Genomic DNA, 18,214 nt, shown 5'->3' on the forward strand with positions numbered 1-18,214 from the left:
TACCCCCTCACTCACATAGAGGGAACGGCCCTTCTCCCCTACTTCTGGCATCTTCAGCGACCAGGCCCGAAGACTGCAGACCTCAAGGCATCTTCTGGGCCAGGTGGGAGTCAGCTAAGGTCTCCATCTTGTTTGGATGCTCTGGGAGCATCTTTGATGGGGCACACGGACTTGGACTTCGGTGGTGTCTGCACGGCAGTGGCCCCCAGCATGCAGTAGTCAGAGGGCTCTTGATTCTGTACCATTGCTCTTTCTGCAGGAAAGTGCTCTTGGGGCCTTTGGGCAGAGCTTTGGATGCACTTGATGGCAAGTCCTGAGGGAAGGGAACCTAGCAAGTTACTGGGGAGCCAAGTGCACCTGCACGCCTGGGTTCTGCTGTTCTCTTCGCTGGCACATGCCTGAGCTGACTGCTCTCAGGCATTTGCCATTTTCCTTCTTTAAGAGTCCAACAAGATAAGTCCAGTCATTCAGGTGAAATCTATAATTACCAGTGGTTCCAATCACAAGGGGAGCCCTTTTCCTCACCCCAGTTTTGCTTTATTTTTTTTCTGCAATTGCATCCATACAAATGTAGCTCCCAGGCACATGTCTGAGGGACCTGCCAGTGCTGGAGGAAGCTTTGTTAGCAGGTCTCTGGATCAGGAGGCTCATGGGGGAAAGTCAGAGAGAGAGAGAGAGAAAGAGAGAGAGAGAAAGAGAGAGAGGAGGCTGGGCAGAAAGAAACAGCTGGGGTCAACAAGGAGGTACAGAGACAGGGAAGAGGGACAGACAGAGTGGGTAAGTTGCTGTGTGGTCACTTGACAGCTCCGTGCAGGTCAGCTGGGCAGTGAGGGCCCAGACTCAGCTGACCTCACCCTCCTGGGGGAAATGGAGAGAGAACTCAGCAAGAACTGTCCTCATCTTAGCTTACACGCTTTTGCTATAAAAGGAGAGGAAAAAAAAAAAACCCTCACAAAATGCATTGTTTTGGTTCAAAGGTGTTGGGTCCATGGAGAAAAACATTTCACAAAAATCTGTTGGTGTTTTTTGTTTTCCACCTTTTCCCATGAATAAATATTATCCATTAAGAGCCTTGAAAAAGGTGCTTGAATACACAGTGTTATATTTTCTTCCTGTTTTGCGTGTGGCAGCTTGGCCTCCGTGCTGTCCCCCCAAGCCTTGTATTTGCCTCACTGGGGTCTCCTCAAAAGATTGCTATTTGGTATGAGCCTTTCCCCTCCAGGCCCCATCCTGGCACGCAGCCTATACCCCAAACTAACCCATCCCCTACCCCCACCTTCCCTCCTGCCCTCTGGCCCCAGTGAAATACAGTGCCACAGGGCTGTGTCCATACCTGCAGCAGGAACTTGGCTGCCCCTTGGCTGCCGCTTCTTCCTTCCAGGCACAAGTCTCAGTGCTTAGGGGTGGAGTGGGGGCAGGCAGAAAGAGTGGAGAAAGGGGGAGGGAGTGGTCCCAGTGGCCACCCACCCACCTGCTAGCCCCCTTCACTCCCTGCTCCTCGCTGTGGCCCTCTGTCCGGTGGCTTTACAAGGCGGAGACCTTGACAACATTGCTGGCTATGGAAGGAATGTTCGTGGCGGGGCCAGGGCTGGTGGGGGGCGGCCGACTTTCCCCTTCTGGGGTTATCGCGGGGGGCGTAGGGATGCTGATGATGGCTGTGGTGATCTGGGCTGTTTTGCAGTTTGGTCTTAGTCCGTCATCTGCTTTCAAATTAAGGCTGGAGCGACTGGAGCAGAGAAGAGTGAGTTGGTGATGGATCCTGCTGGCAAGCACCCAAAGTTGCCCTAACCTGCTGTTCTTGATGATAGAACCAGGATGTGGAGCCCCTCTTCTTGCTTTTGGTAATCAGCACATCATTATGCATTCTAATGATTATTCCTAGTCTACTAACAACTACAAAGGCACAGTCACCAGGTCTTCAGACAGTTCATAGGCAATGTGCATTGCGTTTTAATATCTTATTTATTACTTTTTGACTTTATAAACACTTGTGTTATCTGTTAATTCTACCTTTTCCCCATGAACTTTTTGAAGTGACCTTACACATTATTGGGCCTTGCGATTTAGAGTATACACTTTCTCCTCTGTGGTTACTGTGTGGCATTTGACATTTGCCTTCCCAGATTGTCTGCAACTCATTTAGAGGTAGCAGGAGGTAAGCCTAAACATAGATACAAAGGGAAGGTAAAATCAATCTGATTCCAAATTGGCCCAGGATAAGTCAAGTGTTGATGCAATTGTGGAAAATTAGTTTCTTAAGAAATTGATTGATCCGTACTTTGTACCAGGGAAAGACATCTTGGGAGATTTTCCTTCTGATATATACTCCTACTTTTAACCTAAATTTGCTATTGTATCCTCCAACAGCCCATAAAGGGCCTTTGGGTTAACTTGCAAGAATGAGAAGGAAGGTGAGAGAGGGAAGGCAGAGGAGACTCATGCCTTAGATATTGGGGAGTGGGGGGCAGCTAGAGCCTCCTCAGATTCTCCCACAGTCAAGAGAGTTTTAGGTCTGTGGCTGGGCCCACTCGGGCCTTGGGGCATGGCTGCAGTGCGCTCACCTGGTTGTGAGGGAGGGCTGCTCGCTGCCCTGGATGTGGATCGTGCTGAGCTCTTGCATGCTGCGCAGGCGAGTGGCTGGCAGGTTAGAATTGGGCAGGTGTGTGGTCTTCTTACTACGACGGGAACAGCAGGTGGTGGTGAGGCCTGTGTGGCTGGACAGCGAGGGGCTTCTTGTGGACGGGTAGTTCTGCATTGAGCTCTCCATGCAGTTCTGCTCAAACATCTGCTCATCGATGAACTCGTGGTTCTGTGGGTGGCAGAAGGAGGAGAGGTAGGCAAAGAAGAGAGCAGGAGGGGACTGAGGTCCTTTTCTCGCCTGCCTCTGTTCTGGGCCTTGCAGGAAGGGCTCCCCACTGCCTGAATCACAGATAAGCATTCACGGGGGGCTGGGGGTGAAGGTGGGGTGGGTGATGTCCCACAGGCATCCAAAGAGGAAAGGAAGAATCCTATGGGCAGCCTCGGCATTGGAGTGCAGGGTGGGGACTGCGGTTGGTAACCTGTGGTGTGACCTCCACCCCATCTGCTACTTTGAGCTGAGGGCACACCGAGAACATGGGCTTCACTGGCATTTGCCAGAGCTGGAAGCAAAGACTTCTGTGGACTTCTTACCAGAATCATCAGGGGCAGCAGGTAAGGAGTCATTGATTATGGGTGGTGAGGATGTTAGGTGGTTTTTCTGGGTTTAATGGGTAGGATTCTTATGAAGCTTAAGGGTACAACACAAGCTTTTCAAGGTGCTGGCTTAATATGGAACTGGGAGAGCGTTGCTCTTGTAAGCAGATGGGCTCCAACTCTAAGGGATATGCTTTAAGTATTGTCTTGTTCTCACCTGATTCTGGAACACAGATCCTTAACATGCCCGGGGACACAGGGATATGTCCTAAGTCAAGCCTGCGCATGGGAGGGAGGTATGCTAATAGTCTCCTGACACTGGACACTGGACACTGGAATGGGGTGCAGCTGAGCCCAGGAAAATGAAAACAATGATTGTCTGGTCAAAGTTGCCAGAGTGAGGAGAAAGCTGAAGGAGTTTGAGAATAGAATTCAGAGAGAGAGAGAGAAACCAGCCCTGACAGTCAAAACCAGGAGTCCCCTGGGCTCTGAAGAGGTGGCACTGATAGCAATGGCATGTGGCCAGAAGCTACCAACCTTGGTGTTGTGTCCCACAACATTCCAAGCCCCTCGGGAGGTCAAAAGAGGGTAGCTCAGCCCAAGGAGCAGGTAGCCTGAGCTGGCACTGGATGGCAGTGGAGGTAGGACAGGCCCCGGAAGAACCAACAGCACATGCAGAGAACCCGAGCAGGGATCAAAAGAGGAGCATCCACAGACTCAGAAGGATCAAAGGGTAAAACAGCAATTGAATTTTTAAAAAATGATACCTTGATGGTGGAGGTTCGTACAGATAACAGGGGATCATCCACAAGATAGGACAACCCCTACAGGACAACATGCCAACAGAAGATAAAAACACCATTGACTGTACATTCCAGCATTCCCAAGCCAGTTTTGACATTCAGTCTCTCAATCCCAGCATTCCACCCGTTGAGCCCAACATTCCATTTCTTCACCCCAACATTTTGCTGTCTTTGCCCCAACATTCCATCCCTTTGCTCCCATAGGAGCCTGCTCAGACCCAACATTCAGTCCCTTCCATCCCAACATTCTGGTCTTCTGTCCCTCCCATCTGACATTCCTCCCCTGAAATCCAGCATTCCAGAATTCCAATCCCAAAGTTCCACCCCAGGAGCCAACATTCTTCCCCAGTTCAGCATTCCACCCCTTCAATGCCAGCATTCCACCCCTCAGCTCCAAAAATTTCATTTCTCCCATGTCAACATTCCAGCCCTCCAACCCAGAGGTTTTCATTCATATCTTTTCAGTATACACATCACACCAGCACATGCAACTTGGAGAGGGCAGTGGGGCGAGGCCTTACCCCTTGGTGAGCTCAGACCCTTTGAGAGCCCTTTAGGGATGCAGGTGCATTTCTGGATGACCAGTCCAGGAAAGCCAGGACCTTTCTGTTTTGAAAGTTTTTCCCCAGCTTAGATGCTATGGTGTCTGCACCTTTAGCAGATTCAGGATCACTTAACACTGCCTCCTCCCTCCCCCCCCCACATTTAGGGAGGCAAGAATATGGAACATTCAAAACAGAACCAGAGATTGCCTCCTTAAGTGTGGCAAGCCCTGCCTGCAGGTTCTCGGGAGAGGGAAGTTTCAGAGAGGAGCAGGTGGAGATTTCCCTCTGACTTCTTCAAGCTTGTCTGCCCTGATTTCTCCTCCTCAGTGCTGCTCCTGGCACTTCTTACCCAGGGTCCAGGGCTGCCCCACTGCCCTTCCTTCCAGCCTGCTGGTGAGGCACGAGCATCATTCCACATTCCAGCTGCGTGGGGTTCCCTAACCCACACTTGAACAGTCAGTCTTGCAGAACTCAACTCCTGGGACTCTCAGCATCATGGAGGCTGTGGTGCTGGCGAATCCTGCCTGGAGAAACCTATGCCTTGCCTCCTTTAGGCACTGGCTCCTGCCCCAGGAGCAGGGAGGGAGCATGGTGATCCGTGGATTACATCCAACTAACCCAAGGTCAGGGAGGGGAAAGGTGGGCCCCCAAACCCAAGCTCTGCTCTGCCTCCCTCCACAGACTTAGCCCTGGTTTAAGCTGGGTGATGCCCATCAGTACCAAAAAAAGTAGACAAGATTACCCTGACCCTTGGTAATCAACAGGTGGGCTGTGGGACTGGTTTGGGTGTGTGTGGGAGGGCTGCCTCAGGATGGAGAACTCTCTTCCCCTCCCTTACCCTATTTCTTAGGATCATCTACCCAGGATTGACGGAGAGTCTTCATGACCCCTGTGGGAACTCAAAGGCACACACTTTGACTCCTGGCCCAGGGTGATGCCCTGAGTCCAGCTTTAGGATGGGGTTGGGGTCAGGGACGGCAAAGGGGATGTTTATGCCGTGGGCTGGGACTCACAGTGGTTTTCTCCAGGCAGTGCAGCAGATGATGATGCTGGCTCTCGATGAGTGAGGTGGTCTTGCCCACATGCTCCTCTTCAGGGGTGCCCTAGTGGGAAAGAAGAAATGAGTGGGAGGCTCTCGGCCCCACTCCTCTGTTGCCCTTTCATTTCTCCACAGCAGATGGAAGGGCACCAGAAACACCTGAGGGAAACAAGCATGAGGGTGAGGGTAGAACATGCTGGGCTCTGGTCTAGAGCTAGTTTAGAGGTCATGGTGACAATCCTAGGGAGAGGTCTGAGGGTGGGTGTGGCAGGGGTGCTGCTCCCTGGGGTAAGTTTGGAAACATGTCCTGCTCAGGGCTCAGACTGTGGTTCTGGGATGGGAGAGCAGTAGCCCCTCAATCCTGCATCCTGTCACTCTGCTGGTCCCCAGCCCAGGTCCTCTGGGCACCTACCGTGAGTTCCAGGGCCTCATTGAGGAGCCCGTTGCGCTTGCTGTGCAGGTAGGCATTAGAACTGCCCGTTTTGGCCACACGAATCCTGGCAAGGCGGGCTTTCTGTGATGGACAAGAGATGATATGAGAGTGAGAGTCTGGGATACAGAAAGACAGCGAGGCTGGTCAAGCCCCAAGAGTGGGCAGCCCTGGGGAGGCTGGAGTCCCAGGGGCTGTCTCTTCCTGGCTTCATGCTGCTGTGGTCACTGACCCTGAGGCTGGATCGGTGATGCTGCAGAGTGGTTTTAAGCAGCCTGGACGGGAGCCGAGATTTGGAGGCATTTGCAGCAGGGAGTCACCCCTGCAGGAGACATAGCCATTATCTGAGGTCTTTCCTCTGCAGGACTTCAGGATCTCCGGCACTGAACTGTGTGCCCTGCCACATCAGGATCTCCATCACGTCAGGTACTCCAGCACTGAGCTGTGTGCCCGTCTTGTCAGGTTCTCTGGCACTGAGCTGTGTGCCCTGTCGTGTCAGGTACTCCAACGTTAGGTTTTTTCCTGCCTCATCAGGTCCTCCAGCACTGAGCTGTCTGTCCTGTTGCGTTAGGTACTCCAGCACTGAGCTGTGTGCCCATCACATCACGTACTCTAGCACTGAGCTGTATGCCTTGCCACGTGCTAGTCTTCTGTAGTTTCTAATCACTAAGTCAACCACATGCGCTCAAAGGAGCTTAGCAGTCACTGCTCTGATTCTCCCTAAGGGTCCAGCAAGTTCCCTGCAGGAAGGAGGTCTCCGAGTAGTAATCATGAGAAAAGCAAGTAGAATTTGTGGTATGTGCCCCTAGCCAACTGTTACTTCCTTCTCTGCATTCTGGTTCTGGCTTAGCACTTAATGATTCAAGCACTGGAAATTTTACATATGAAAGTAATTTTGAAAAATTATTAAAAAAGAAAAGCTCATGGTAATTGATTATTACTATTTAAATTTTATTTTTGATAATGTTTATGTATTTGATTAGGGTGCGAACGGTCAAGGGCTAGAGAAAAGTGGGTGAGACCATTGTATTTACTTTCTTTTTTCCTATACTGGGGGAAGGGGAGAGATAAGGGGAGAAGTCACACCCAGCTTCCCAACCATTTCAGGGTCCTGATGTGGGGCATGCTCTAAGGGTCCTGCTCAAGTGGTTTTGATAGTTCAACAGTTCGGTATTGCTGCTGATCACGCCACTCCAATGGCCAAAAGAATTATAAGGCATTTATGGAAAAATTGAAATTCAGACAGTCCCCCCCCACCCATAATGTGATTTTCCTACAAACTTGTAAAGACCCCATCAAATTGGGGTTGGTGTTGTTGCACAGCAAGTGAAGCTCCCCTGTGATGCCAAGTTTGAGTCCTGGGCTTCTCCACTTCTGATCTAGCTCCCAGGTAATGTGCCTGGAAAAGCAACCAAGATGACCTAAGTCCTTAGGCCCCTAAACCCATACGGGGACTTCAGATGAAGCTCCTGGCTCTTGGCTTTGGATTGGCACAGCCCTGGCTGTTACAGCCATTTGGCGAGTGAACCGGCAGTGGAAGATATCACTCTCTACCTCTCCACATCCTCTGTAATTCTGCTTTTCAAATAAATAAATAAAATTTAAAAATATGCCCCTCCCCTTGGGCCTGGCACAATGGCTCAATTGGTTAATTCTCCCCTTGCAAATGCTGAGATTCCATATGGGAGCCAGTTTGTGTTCCGGCTGTTCCACTTCTCATTCAGCTTCCTGCTTATAGCCTGGGAGAGCAGTGAAGGATGGCCCAAGTCCCAAGGACCCTGCACCCATGTGGAAGACCTGGAAGAAGCTGCTGGCTTCGGATCAGCTCAGCCCTAGCCATTGTAGCCATTTGGAGTGAACTAGCGGACAGAAGATCTTTCTCTCTGCCTCTTTCTCTCTGTAAATATGCCTTTCCATTAAAAAAAAAAAAAGGATCAATTAAAAAACATTTATTTTTTAATTGGAAAGTCAGATATATAGAGAGGAAGAGAGACAGAGTAGAAGATCTTCCGTCCACTGATATATATATATATATATATATATATATAAAACTTCAAAGTAATCTTGTTATTGTCACTCAGCCATTAGCATAGAAAGGCCTTGGGGGCAGCGGTTTCTGCCTTATTCACTGGCACATCCCCAGTGCCTTATCCACAGTGGGTTCTCAACTTTCAAACAGTTGATAAATGTATTTGTAACTGCATAGCTGTTTTTGGGGGTGGCTATCTGCACGGAAGGGTCAACAATGTATGTTTACCTGGTGGTGCATGTTTGTGGACTGAGTGTGGGTGCAAGAGAGGTGACTCAGAGAGATTCAGGGAGCTTACTTCCATGGCCACTTGGGCACTGAGTTGCAATAACAGGAACTCCCTCGTGCTCCCTCCTGCGAAGGCCCCCGTGGGAGGTACAGAAAGCTCATTGCTTGTGGAGGCAATGGGAGAGACTGGACATGTTGCATGGGCCGCCTGCTCTTCTCCTTTCTAATGACCACCATCAGTGTCACCGTAACAGCAGCACAGCCAGAGGGTAAGAAGACAGCTTTTTAAGGGAGGGAGTGAGAAGGGACTGGGTAGAGGGGTTCCTGCTGATTTTTTTAAAAAGCAGAGCTTGAGATGTGGGCTCCGTAGATCTAGACTCAGCTCCAAAGTCAAACACAAACAGGCAGGTGGGTCACAGACCCACCCTGGGATGGACAGGTCCCTCCTCCTGCCCCTGCCCAGGCCCTCAGGCAACTTCAGCAACGGACTGTGTGTGGGTGAAGAGTCCCTGGCAATTTCCAAGACTTGTCCTCTCTGCAGGTGTCCTACTGGGCTGGTTCATCCACTAGAAGGAGGCTTCCCACTCAGGGGTCTGGGCTGTCTGTGGCAGATGCAAAGGCCATACAATACTTACTATTTCCTGGGAAAGCTGCCATTGGCCAATATTTCCTCATAGAGACAATTAAAGTTGCTCCCTGGATTTCTGTAAGTCTGAGGAAGGAGAGGATGAAAAGGCGAACCTGGGAGGGAAAGGCTGGCATGTCAGCTCCAACAATTGTCCTCCCTGAGTTGACAGAATTCTTTCATGGTCCAGGACAATTCTCCTCCCTGGCAATCCTGCTCTAACCCTCCCCACTGGCTGGATGTTTCTATTCAAGCAGGTTCCTCATCATTTGAGGATGTGGCTGTTATTGTTTTGAGTGAGCGCTCGGTGTGGAGAGGTGCATATGGAAATCCAATTGTGTCAAGCTCATTAGAGCCTTATATAATATGATTGCCCCACTTACAGCCAGACCTTTTTCATATCTGGGGTCTGTCTTCATTACTTTCCAGAGATGAAAGAGTCTCTTGTTTTCCTTTATGGCACTTCTTTTTAATCTTATCTTACCCTGGGCTCTATTAAAGCAACAGAATGTCATATCAAATGCATCAGATCATTTAATCATTCCTCACACAGGATAAAGAGGCTTGTAGTGTGTTTACAGACCCAAACTTGGCATATTAAATTTGATAGAGTTTCTATGGCTTGGCTTCAAGCTCCTGAAACCCAGGGCCTGTGTCCTCTGCATGTTCTTAGATCCAGTACACACGGCAGAACTTTGAACTGAGCAGGTTCGACTAAAGCTTGTAACAAATGAGAAAGACAACCAGATAGAGTTGGTTAGAAGTCCATGATTCTAAAGCAATGATAATGGGCCCAATTCTTTGTGTGGATTGATCAACTTCACCCACTCTCTTCCATGGCCATAAGGAAAACAGGAAGGTTAAAAAACGATAGCTCAGAAGCCATATGGGCCACTTGGAGGGCAAACAAAGGAGGCTGTGGCAGACGAGACTTCTCCAGGGCAAGGCAGCAGACTTTGGCTGCAATCTCCCACTGTCAGCACAAACACTACTTCTGTAGCCTTTCTCCCACTCCTGAACTCCAACTTCTGCTGCCAAGATTCTAAATTTGAGGAGCCAAGCCTAGGAAGCTGTGGAGATTCCCAGGTTGGAGAAGGACCCTGGTGTGTTCTAAGTGTTGTCTGTGCCTAGGGCCATAATTCTCCCAAGTCCCAGTGCCTCTCATCACTGAACACTTCTTAGAGGTCTGGCTGCTGGACAAGAATGTTTGTGTCCCTTGTTCTGGGAGAGGCAGATGGAAAAGAAACAGGGAGAAAGAGAAAGGGATGCTGGGCAATTGCCCTCTAAGGCATTGCTCCCAGAGACATCAAACTTAGTTTATAGAAATATCTGCCACAAATGTTCACAGCAGCTTGATCTGTGGTAACCCCAACATGGGATCTTCCCAGATGTTGTTCATCAGGCAAATAAACTCAGTGGTACTTCCATATGGTGGAACAGAGCTCGGCAAGGGGCACAGATGGCCCACTGAGTCACACAGCCTTTTGTATGGCCCTCCATGGTTCACAGGTTAGGTGCTATAGGAATCCAACGTTGAAGTCTTATAAATGAGAGACAGATGAAAGGCAATGTGAATATGAAGGGTGGATTGCAGCCATGCCCCTATCTTAGCTGTGATATCGTACTATACAGTCTGTAAAATGTTACCATGGAGTGTAAGAGATTTCTCTGTTTTCTTTCTCACAACTTCATGCAAATCTATGATGATCTCAATGAAGTGTTCCATGAAAAAGAATATGGCCAAGCACCAGAACTGGAGATGTGGACCAAATGCCCATTCCAGATGGTCCCCTCTCTGTCCACTCTGCCATTTCCCCTCCCAATTTCCTATTCACTTAGCTTGGAGGATACAGGCTCTGACACAATCACCTCCCAGCCAGTCATGATGGAAGATGATGCTGACGTTAACTGCCCTCAACACTCAAGGCAGCTGCACAGTGGCTACTGCAGCTCAGTGTGGGCCATGTGAGCCAAGAACCTCATGAGTTTCCCCCAATTTCCTCCATCTCAGCCCAACTCCCCATGCCCACTCAGTGCCCTGGGTTCATGGTGACACGCCTTGTGTTACAAACAGGCAGCATCACTTTCCCCCTTTACAGAAAGCCCAAGATGAAGGAGATAGAACAACAATTGAGGAGAAACAGCATCCAGGCCAGGTGGCCACCCTATAAATACTGACACTGATGTCAGAAAGAGAGAGAGAGAGAGAGCCAGAAGGGAGGCTGATCTTTAGCAGCTGAGATGGAGGAATATATAAAAGTGGCTCCGAGGTGTTAGTCACATAGGCTGAGCTTGGAGGAGATGTCCACTGTCACATTCTTCGTAGGGGCAAAAAAGCAGCAGAGTTGCCATAAGAAGTGGGGGAAGGCAAGTACTGCCTGGAGTGCTGCTGGGGTGGCTCGTGCAGGTGTGGCCTCATCCACAGGCCAGCCCAGGGTTCCTTGGTCTTTCACAATCTGTCAAGACCAGTGACAGCCACATCCCCTGTGGGAGAAGGTATGTGTGTATGCTGTAGGATCTGCACCCTCAGGGCTTAGGCTGGTGGTACTGGAAGGAGACACCAGTGTCTTCTGCCCCTTTACCTAGGACAGCATGACTGACTTGGACTTTGTTCACATTTGTTTGATGACTTGATCTCAGTGACAGAAGCCTTCCTTATTTCTGGGGTGCCTGGCATTGAGTCAGGGTGGGGACGCTGGGCCTCTGGGTGAAGGCAGAGGAGCTAGGTGCTGGATAGGGGCCAGATGAGTGTGAAGGTTGTGGTGTTACAGTGGGTCAGGATCAGCACACACCTGGCTCATCACAGGCAGGGGGAAGAGGTGGCTACCAGAGCACACAACAGGGGATATACTCAAGGTGGAAACAACTGGACATAGTCCAGAATTACATGCTGTTATGGGCAATTTACAGCCTTCCCCAAGGATCTATGGGGGACTTAGGACTATGTGAGGAGCCTCAAGCCATGTATGCTAACATCTCTTGCGTATAGTACCATAGTATTTGCATGGAGCCTACACAATCTTCCAGCATGCTTTAACCATCCTTGGATTACTCAGAACACCCTGTGCCAAGTAACTGCTATGTACATAGTTGGCATGCGGTACTATTTAGGGACTAATGACTAGAAGGAAAGCGTGTACCTGTTCACTAGAGAGGCATTTCCTCCTTCTTCCCCCACTCCTTAAGAAACGCTTTCCATCTGGACCATGCCTGTGGACCACAGAGCCTCAGGTGTGATGTAGAGTTTTACGAAAGAATCTGCACATTTTGTATCTGGTTCTCACCTCCTCAGCACTCGCAGATCCATTTTGAAAATCTGGCTGCCTTTGATCCAGAACCAAGCCCTGCTACCTGGGGTGTTCCTGCAACCGGAAAGCCAGTAGCAGGGACCCTGTAATAAGGAAACAGTGCAGCTGCCACCCAGAGGACCTGCAGCATGGCACGTGTTCAGTGACTGTTACTGGAATGAATGCGAGAACAAAATCAGGAGACCAAATCCTAAGCTTCCACAGCCCACTGAAATCCCTCCTTGCCTGGCGCTGGCCACACCTCCCTGGAGGCTGGGCTGCTGCTACAGGGTTGCCATATCTCAGCCTGCATCAGAAGGAAAGTGAAAAATTCCACTCAGAGCAGATAGGATATGCTCATAGGAGAACCGGTCAATGTCACTATCCCAGAACCTTTGCAAACCATGCCCCCCTATATGATCAGCTGGAGAGGAGCTACCTGAGTTGATAAGATGTTCCAGAGAGAGGGCTGAGGGCCCCTGGGTCGAGGGACTTCCTTCTGAGTACTACAGCTTTCAGATGCTCTGCCCCTATGGGTACACTGCAGCCTGACCCAGCTTCTTAGGGCAGAGGGGGCTGGGTGCTGGGCCTTTGTCTTGTGACACTCAGGAGGTTCCAAGAGCTCGTATGTCACCTTTCCCTAGTATTGAAAGCCTTCGCATGTCCTCCTCTCACAGAATTCCTTTTTTTCCCCCTTAGCACATTTATTTGTTTTTATCACTGGATTTTTTTTTCTTTTCTGTTATCATTTCTTTTTTATTATTTATTATTTTTAATTCATTAATTACATTGTATTATGTGACACAATTTCATAGGTACTTGGGTTCTCCCCACCCCTCCCCAAACCCTCCCACCATGGTGGATTCCTCCACCTTGTTGCATAACCACAGCTCAAGTTCAGTTGAGATTCCCCCATTGCAAGCGTATACCAAACATAGAGTCCAGCATCTTATTGTCCAGTCAAGTTCAACGGCTTCTTAGGTATACCCTTTCTGGTCTGAAGACAGAGCCAACAGAGTATCATCCCAGTCAATTGAAAGCTCCAACATACCATCAGCAAAAATTTACATCATTATGGAATTAATTGACATAGTAATGAGTAACCAATATGTTAAAAGTAAATGCGAGTTCCTAGCCACCTTCTGTGACCACCTCACTTACATTTCAATTTTAGTTTATACACAACATATAACATTCATAACATAACATGTTATACCTAACATCATATCATCTTAAATTAAGGCAAACATGTGGTATTTAACCTTTTGGGATTGGCTCATTTCCCTTAGCATGATGGTTTCCAGTTTGGCCCATTTGGCCACAAAGAACTGCATTTTGTTTTTTTTAATAGCTGAGTAGTATTCCATGGAGTAGATGAACCATAGCTTTCTTATCCAATCCTCTGTTGATGGGCATTTTGGTTGCTTCCATGTTTTTGCAATTACTGATTGTGCTGCTATGAACATAGGAGTGCATGTTGGTTTCTCATAAAACAATTGTTCTGGATATATTCCTAGGAGTGCTATTGCTGGATCATACACTAAGATCAGATCTAAATGGATAACAGAACTAAACCTACATCCAGAAACCTTCAAACTTTTGGAAGAAAATGTTGGAAACACACTGCAGCACTTAGGGGTAGGCCCTCACTTTCTAAAAAAGACTCCAAAAGCAGTAGAAATCGAGACCAAAATAAACAATTGGGACCTCATCAAACTAAGAAGCTTCTGTACAGCTAGAGAAACAATCAACAAAGTAACAAGGCAACCCACAGAATGGGAGAAGATCTTCGCACATGACATAGGTGATAGAGGGCTAATCTCCAGAATATACAAAGAGCTACAAAACAACCAAAATGTCAAAACAAACAAGCCACTCAAGAAATGGGCACGGGAAATGGGCAAACACTTCACAAAGGAACAAACCCAAATGGCAAATAAACATATGAAAAAATGCTCAAGTTCCCTGGCAATAAGGGAAATCCAAATTAAAACATCAATGAGGTACCACCTAATGCCAGTAAGACTGGCCCACATGAATAAAAGTACCAACAACACTTGTTGGCAAGGTTGCGGGGAAAAGGGAACCCTACTCCACTGCTGGTGGGGCTGCAGGCTGGTACAGCCTCTATGGCAATCAGTATGGAGAATATTCAAACAACTCAAAATCAACATACCGTATCACTAGGTTTTATAGGGGTTCTCATAGGATTTTAAACAGATTTTGCTTCCTGGTGAGCTATTGGTTGGGACAAAAAGGAGTACAGGGGTCTGTTGAGTGGCCATGGCTGAGGGACCAGATGTGAAGCCAGGGACCAAGTCAGTTGGCACAGACAGTCCCAAAGAGCAGCTTACAGATAAAGGAGGGTTTGTGGCTTTGTGTAGCTTGGGAGGGGGAGCAGAATTCAGGCCGCTGCTAAGGAGGAAAGGACGTGAAGCTGCCTCATCTTCCAAAGTTAGAGGCTATCTGCACATGGAGCCTCTGAGGGACTCAGGTCTGGCTGCCTGGCTGTGCCCCTGTTGCATGTGGTCAAGATCCAGGCCTGCCCCTGGGCAGCCCCTCCACTCCTTACCCTGCATCCCCTTCTGGCCCACCATCCCTGAGTGGGCGGCTCACCTTCTGTGCCCTGCGTTTGTCAGCTCTCTGGTTCTGGTGGTAAATCCGGCTGAAGTTGGAAACAATGACAGGGACTGGCAGGGCAATGACCAGGACGCCACTCAGGGAGCAGATGGAGCCGAAGATCTTCCCTGCGATGGTCTTAGGCACCATGTCTCCATACCTGAGAGAGATAGGGGTGAGGGAGAGAGGGGACATTTAGGAGACAGTCACTTAACCCTCCTGCCTCTATTCCTCCCCTCCTTATACCCACCCACCCACATCCACTCGTTAGCTATCTCTCCATTCATCTGCCCATCCATTCATCCATCTATCCATCCACTTCAAATCATCCAATCCATCCATTCATACATCAACCCACTTACCCATCCATCCATCCGTCCATCCATCCATCCACCAACACACCTACCTACTCATTCATCATTTGCTCACCAATCCATGCATTCATGTACTCATCCATCCATCCATCTATCTACCCATCCATCCATCCATCCAGCCAGCCAGCCAACAGCCAACAGCTGTTTGAAACCTGTTTGATATGCCAGATACTGTGATACAGTAAACAAAGGAGCCAGAATCCTTATAATGATGGATTCAGCCTCCTCCAGAGCAAAACCGTCAACAAGTTGGTGATTACATAAAAAACCCACAGCTTAGAGTTGCTTCTGTGAAGAGACAAGTGTGGTGTCAGGTGGCAGGAACACAGGCAGGAAAGAGTTCTGTGAGGAGCAACCATTTACTCTGTGACCTGAAGGAAGGTAAAGGGTCCAGCCACACCACACCTGGAGGTAAGCGTGCCAGCAGTGGGATCTGAAAGCACAGATATCTGGGTGGGAGGTGGGGGTTGTGGGGGGAAGGAGCTCCGTCCATCTCAGGAGCTGTCCAAGGGCCAGAAGGAAGGAGTGTGGTGAGAGGGGGAAGAGTCATGTCACAGGAGACCGAGGCGGCAGGCAGGGACCAGCCCACACAGTGTGTGGTGTGCCTGTGTGTGATGATGGATACAGGTTCTGTCCACATACAGAGAGGGACCAGGATGAATTATAAGCAAAGGAGTAACAGGACCTCATTTATGATAATACAAATAACAATAACAATAAATAACCCCACCTTCTGGCCATATGGGGCATTAGAATTTGTCAGGCACTTTACTGATTCCCTCCCATCTTGTCCTCCACTGGACAGAGGCTTGGAGCTGTGAGATGGGCTGAGCTTGCCTTCTGACCTGGAACAATGGTCTTTGCTCTTTGCCATCCATCGCATTGACTCAGAGGAGTCCACAGCTGTGACACTCAGCCGGATAGGCTGCATACCATGCAATGACACTGTGGCTCCTCTCTCGGGTACTTCACGCACTGGTAGCTGCCCCCTCCCAGGACTGGCATGGCCGGGCTCCTGCTTAGGCCCAGGCATGCAAGCCAGAAGGCGCTCTCTCCTCCAATCAATAAAGCACTTTCTCCAGCAGTCGAGTGTTTAGCCTCCTCTTTATTGAGATAATTTAAAGACCTTCTTAAGCCAAGAGTGGTGAGAACCCCTTGGTCAAGGCCAACAGCAGCATTTCCCCTGCCCCTGTGCCTTTGGGTGTCTGCAGCAGCAACAGGCTCTGGGTGACCAGGAAGGGCTGCTGCTGGAGTTATGAGTCTCAGAGTCGGTTGTCTATGGAGGGCCCAGGCATCCTGGTTTCCACAGAGGACGAGGTGCTTTGGAGACAGGAAGTTTTGCTCCTTAAACACTGACAGGTGAATAAATGAATGGTCTATGGGAGTGTCTCAATACCTTATTGTTGTGGGCTAAGGAGTTGGTTAGCACTCGCTAAACTGAGCACTACAGGTAATGGGCTTGGGGCTGAAAGCACCTGGTCTAATGGAACTCAGCTGTATCCAGTACTGAGCGTGTGGGCTAAAGCGTAAACAAGAACTAGGTGAGAGGTCAAGAGTGGAGGCAATAAAAGCAGGCCTCGAGAGAGGCCAGGGAGAGACATTTTCCACCATCTCTGGTCTCCATGTTGGTGTCTCATCCCCAGATCCTTCGTCATGTCCACGTTACCAGCCTAACAGGCCGCGACAAATGGCGCCCAACGTGGGGGCACAGCACGAATGACATCTGAGGGACCCCTGGACCTATGATGGTAAGTTTAGAATTTAGGAATTTTGCAGGGGCATAATTGATTTCATCCCCAGACCCTCTCCCTGTGCTAGGGCACGAGGGACAATCTGAGGGACCCCTGGAACTCTGGAGGGGCATAATTAATCTCATCCCCAGACCTTCTCCCCGTTCTGGGGCACAAGGACAATCTGAGGGACCCCGGAAATCTAGAGGCAGGTTTAGAAATTTTTACAGGGGCATAAGTAAAATTTATCATGGGGCAAGAACTCGCTAAAGTGCAGGTAATTAAAGGAATCGGAGATCTGCTCCAGTCACAAGGCACCGACACTACGCTTAAGGCCTCGCAGAGTTTTTTTGAAACTGTCTGTGATGTATTCCCATGGTTGGCTCTCATTGTAGTCACCTTCCTTCTCTGGCGCTTGGCAAAAAGTGCTTTGCCATCCCCTCAAGCAGTGGGGCAACACCGCTGGAAAAAAATGGTCCATTAGAAGGAGGAGAGAGCTGCAAACCAGGGTAAAAAAGAAGAAGGAACCCCAAACCAGACAAAGTTGGGAGAAAGTGCGCAGAGAAGATTCGCAGTCCTCTTCTGAGGAGGATGAAGAGGAAAAGGATGGAAAGGACGAACATGGTCCCAGGTGGATCCCTGAGAGGCTTGTCCGGCAAGCTCCTGCTGCTGAGTCTTGTGAAAGTTCGGGTACTGGCCAAGATGATGGCATTTCAATCGGAAGATCGACGGGACAAGCAAAAAATGCCTCTGAAGTGAATGACACCGAGTTGCAGTGCACCCTGACAACATGCTGGAATGGCAAGTGCGATTCTGCTGTTATCCTGCAGCTGCCCTGAATCCCCCAGCTCCTGTTGGGACTGACGGAGAGACCTTTGTTAGCCTGATAAAGAATAAGAGAGACTTTGGCATAACGGTGACCATCGTAGCAGTACATCAGCAGCTGCCACCACCAGCTACCGTGGTGACAGTGAACAAGGTCGCGGAACAGACTGCCAGAGTTGCGGACAACAGGACTTTACTGGTGAACATGAGCGGGTAGGCATGCTTGCATTGTAACTGCGGGTTGATTTGTTGTCAGAGGAACAGCAGATGCTGTGAGATTTGGCTTAGACCTCTTGTACCCCATTGTAGGCCTTTTTGTGTGTATCATCTATGCAAGTGCAAAATGTTTTCCCAAGCCCTGGTACTGCTGTCTGCTCGTTGCTACCGAGCTAAAGATACTCCTATGGTCAGGGCCTCTTGTTCCCCATCATATGCTTTATGTATGTTTCACCTGTGCAGTGCTATGTTTCCCCAAGCCCAGGAACTGCTGTCTGCTCATTGCTACC

At 49.3% G+C, this 18,214-nt stretch overlaps 1 protein-coding gene across 4 annotated transcripts in view; it reads right to left on the reverse strand.

Moving 5' to 3' along the window:
* Positions 1–695: 695 nt before the first annotated feature.
* KCND3 (potassium voltage-gated channel subfamily D member 3) overlaps positions 696–18,214 on the reverse strand; it is a 216,030-nt gene continuing 198,511 nt past the window's right edge. For 2 of the 4 annotated variants that reach the window (XM_004581923.3, XM_058660050.1), the window contains 6 exons: positions 14,777–14,939; positions 5,974–6,075; positions 5,536–5,625; positions 3,942–3,998; positions 2,562–2,809; positions 696–1,726 (listed from right to left, as the gene is read on the reverse strand). In XM_004581923.3, coding sequence (XP_004581980.2) covers positions 1,525–1,726; positions 2,562–2,809; positions 3,942–3,998; positions 5,536–5,625; positions 5,974–6,075; positions 14,777–14,939 — 862 coding nt within the window. In that variant the 3' untranslated portion in view covers positions 696–1,524. The remainder of the gene's footprint in view (positions 1,727–2,561; positions 2,810–3,941; positions 3,999–5,535; positions 5,626–5,973; positions 6,076–14,776; positions 14,940–18,214) is intronic. The other 2 variants (XM_004581924.3, XM_058660051.1) reach the window with 1 other exon arrangement.

The sequence above is a fragment of the Ochotona princeps genome, chromosome 2, assembly GCF_030435755.1.
Source record: "Ochotona princeps isolate mOchPri1 chromosome 2, mOchPri1.hap1, whole genome shotgun sequence".
In the NCBI taxonomy this organism is placed as follows: domain Eukaryota; kingdom Metazoa; phylum Chordata; class Mammalia; order Lagomorpha; family Ochotonidae; genus Ochotona; species Ochotona princeps.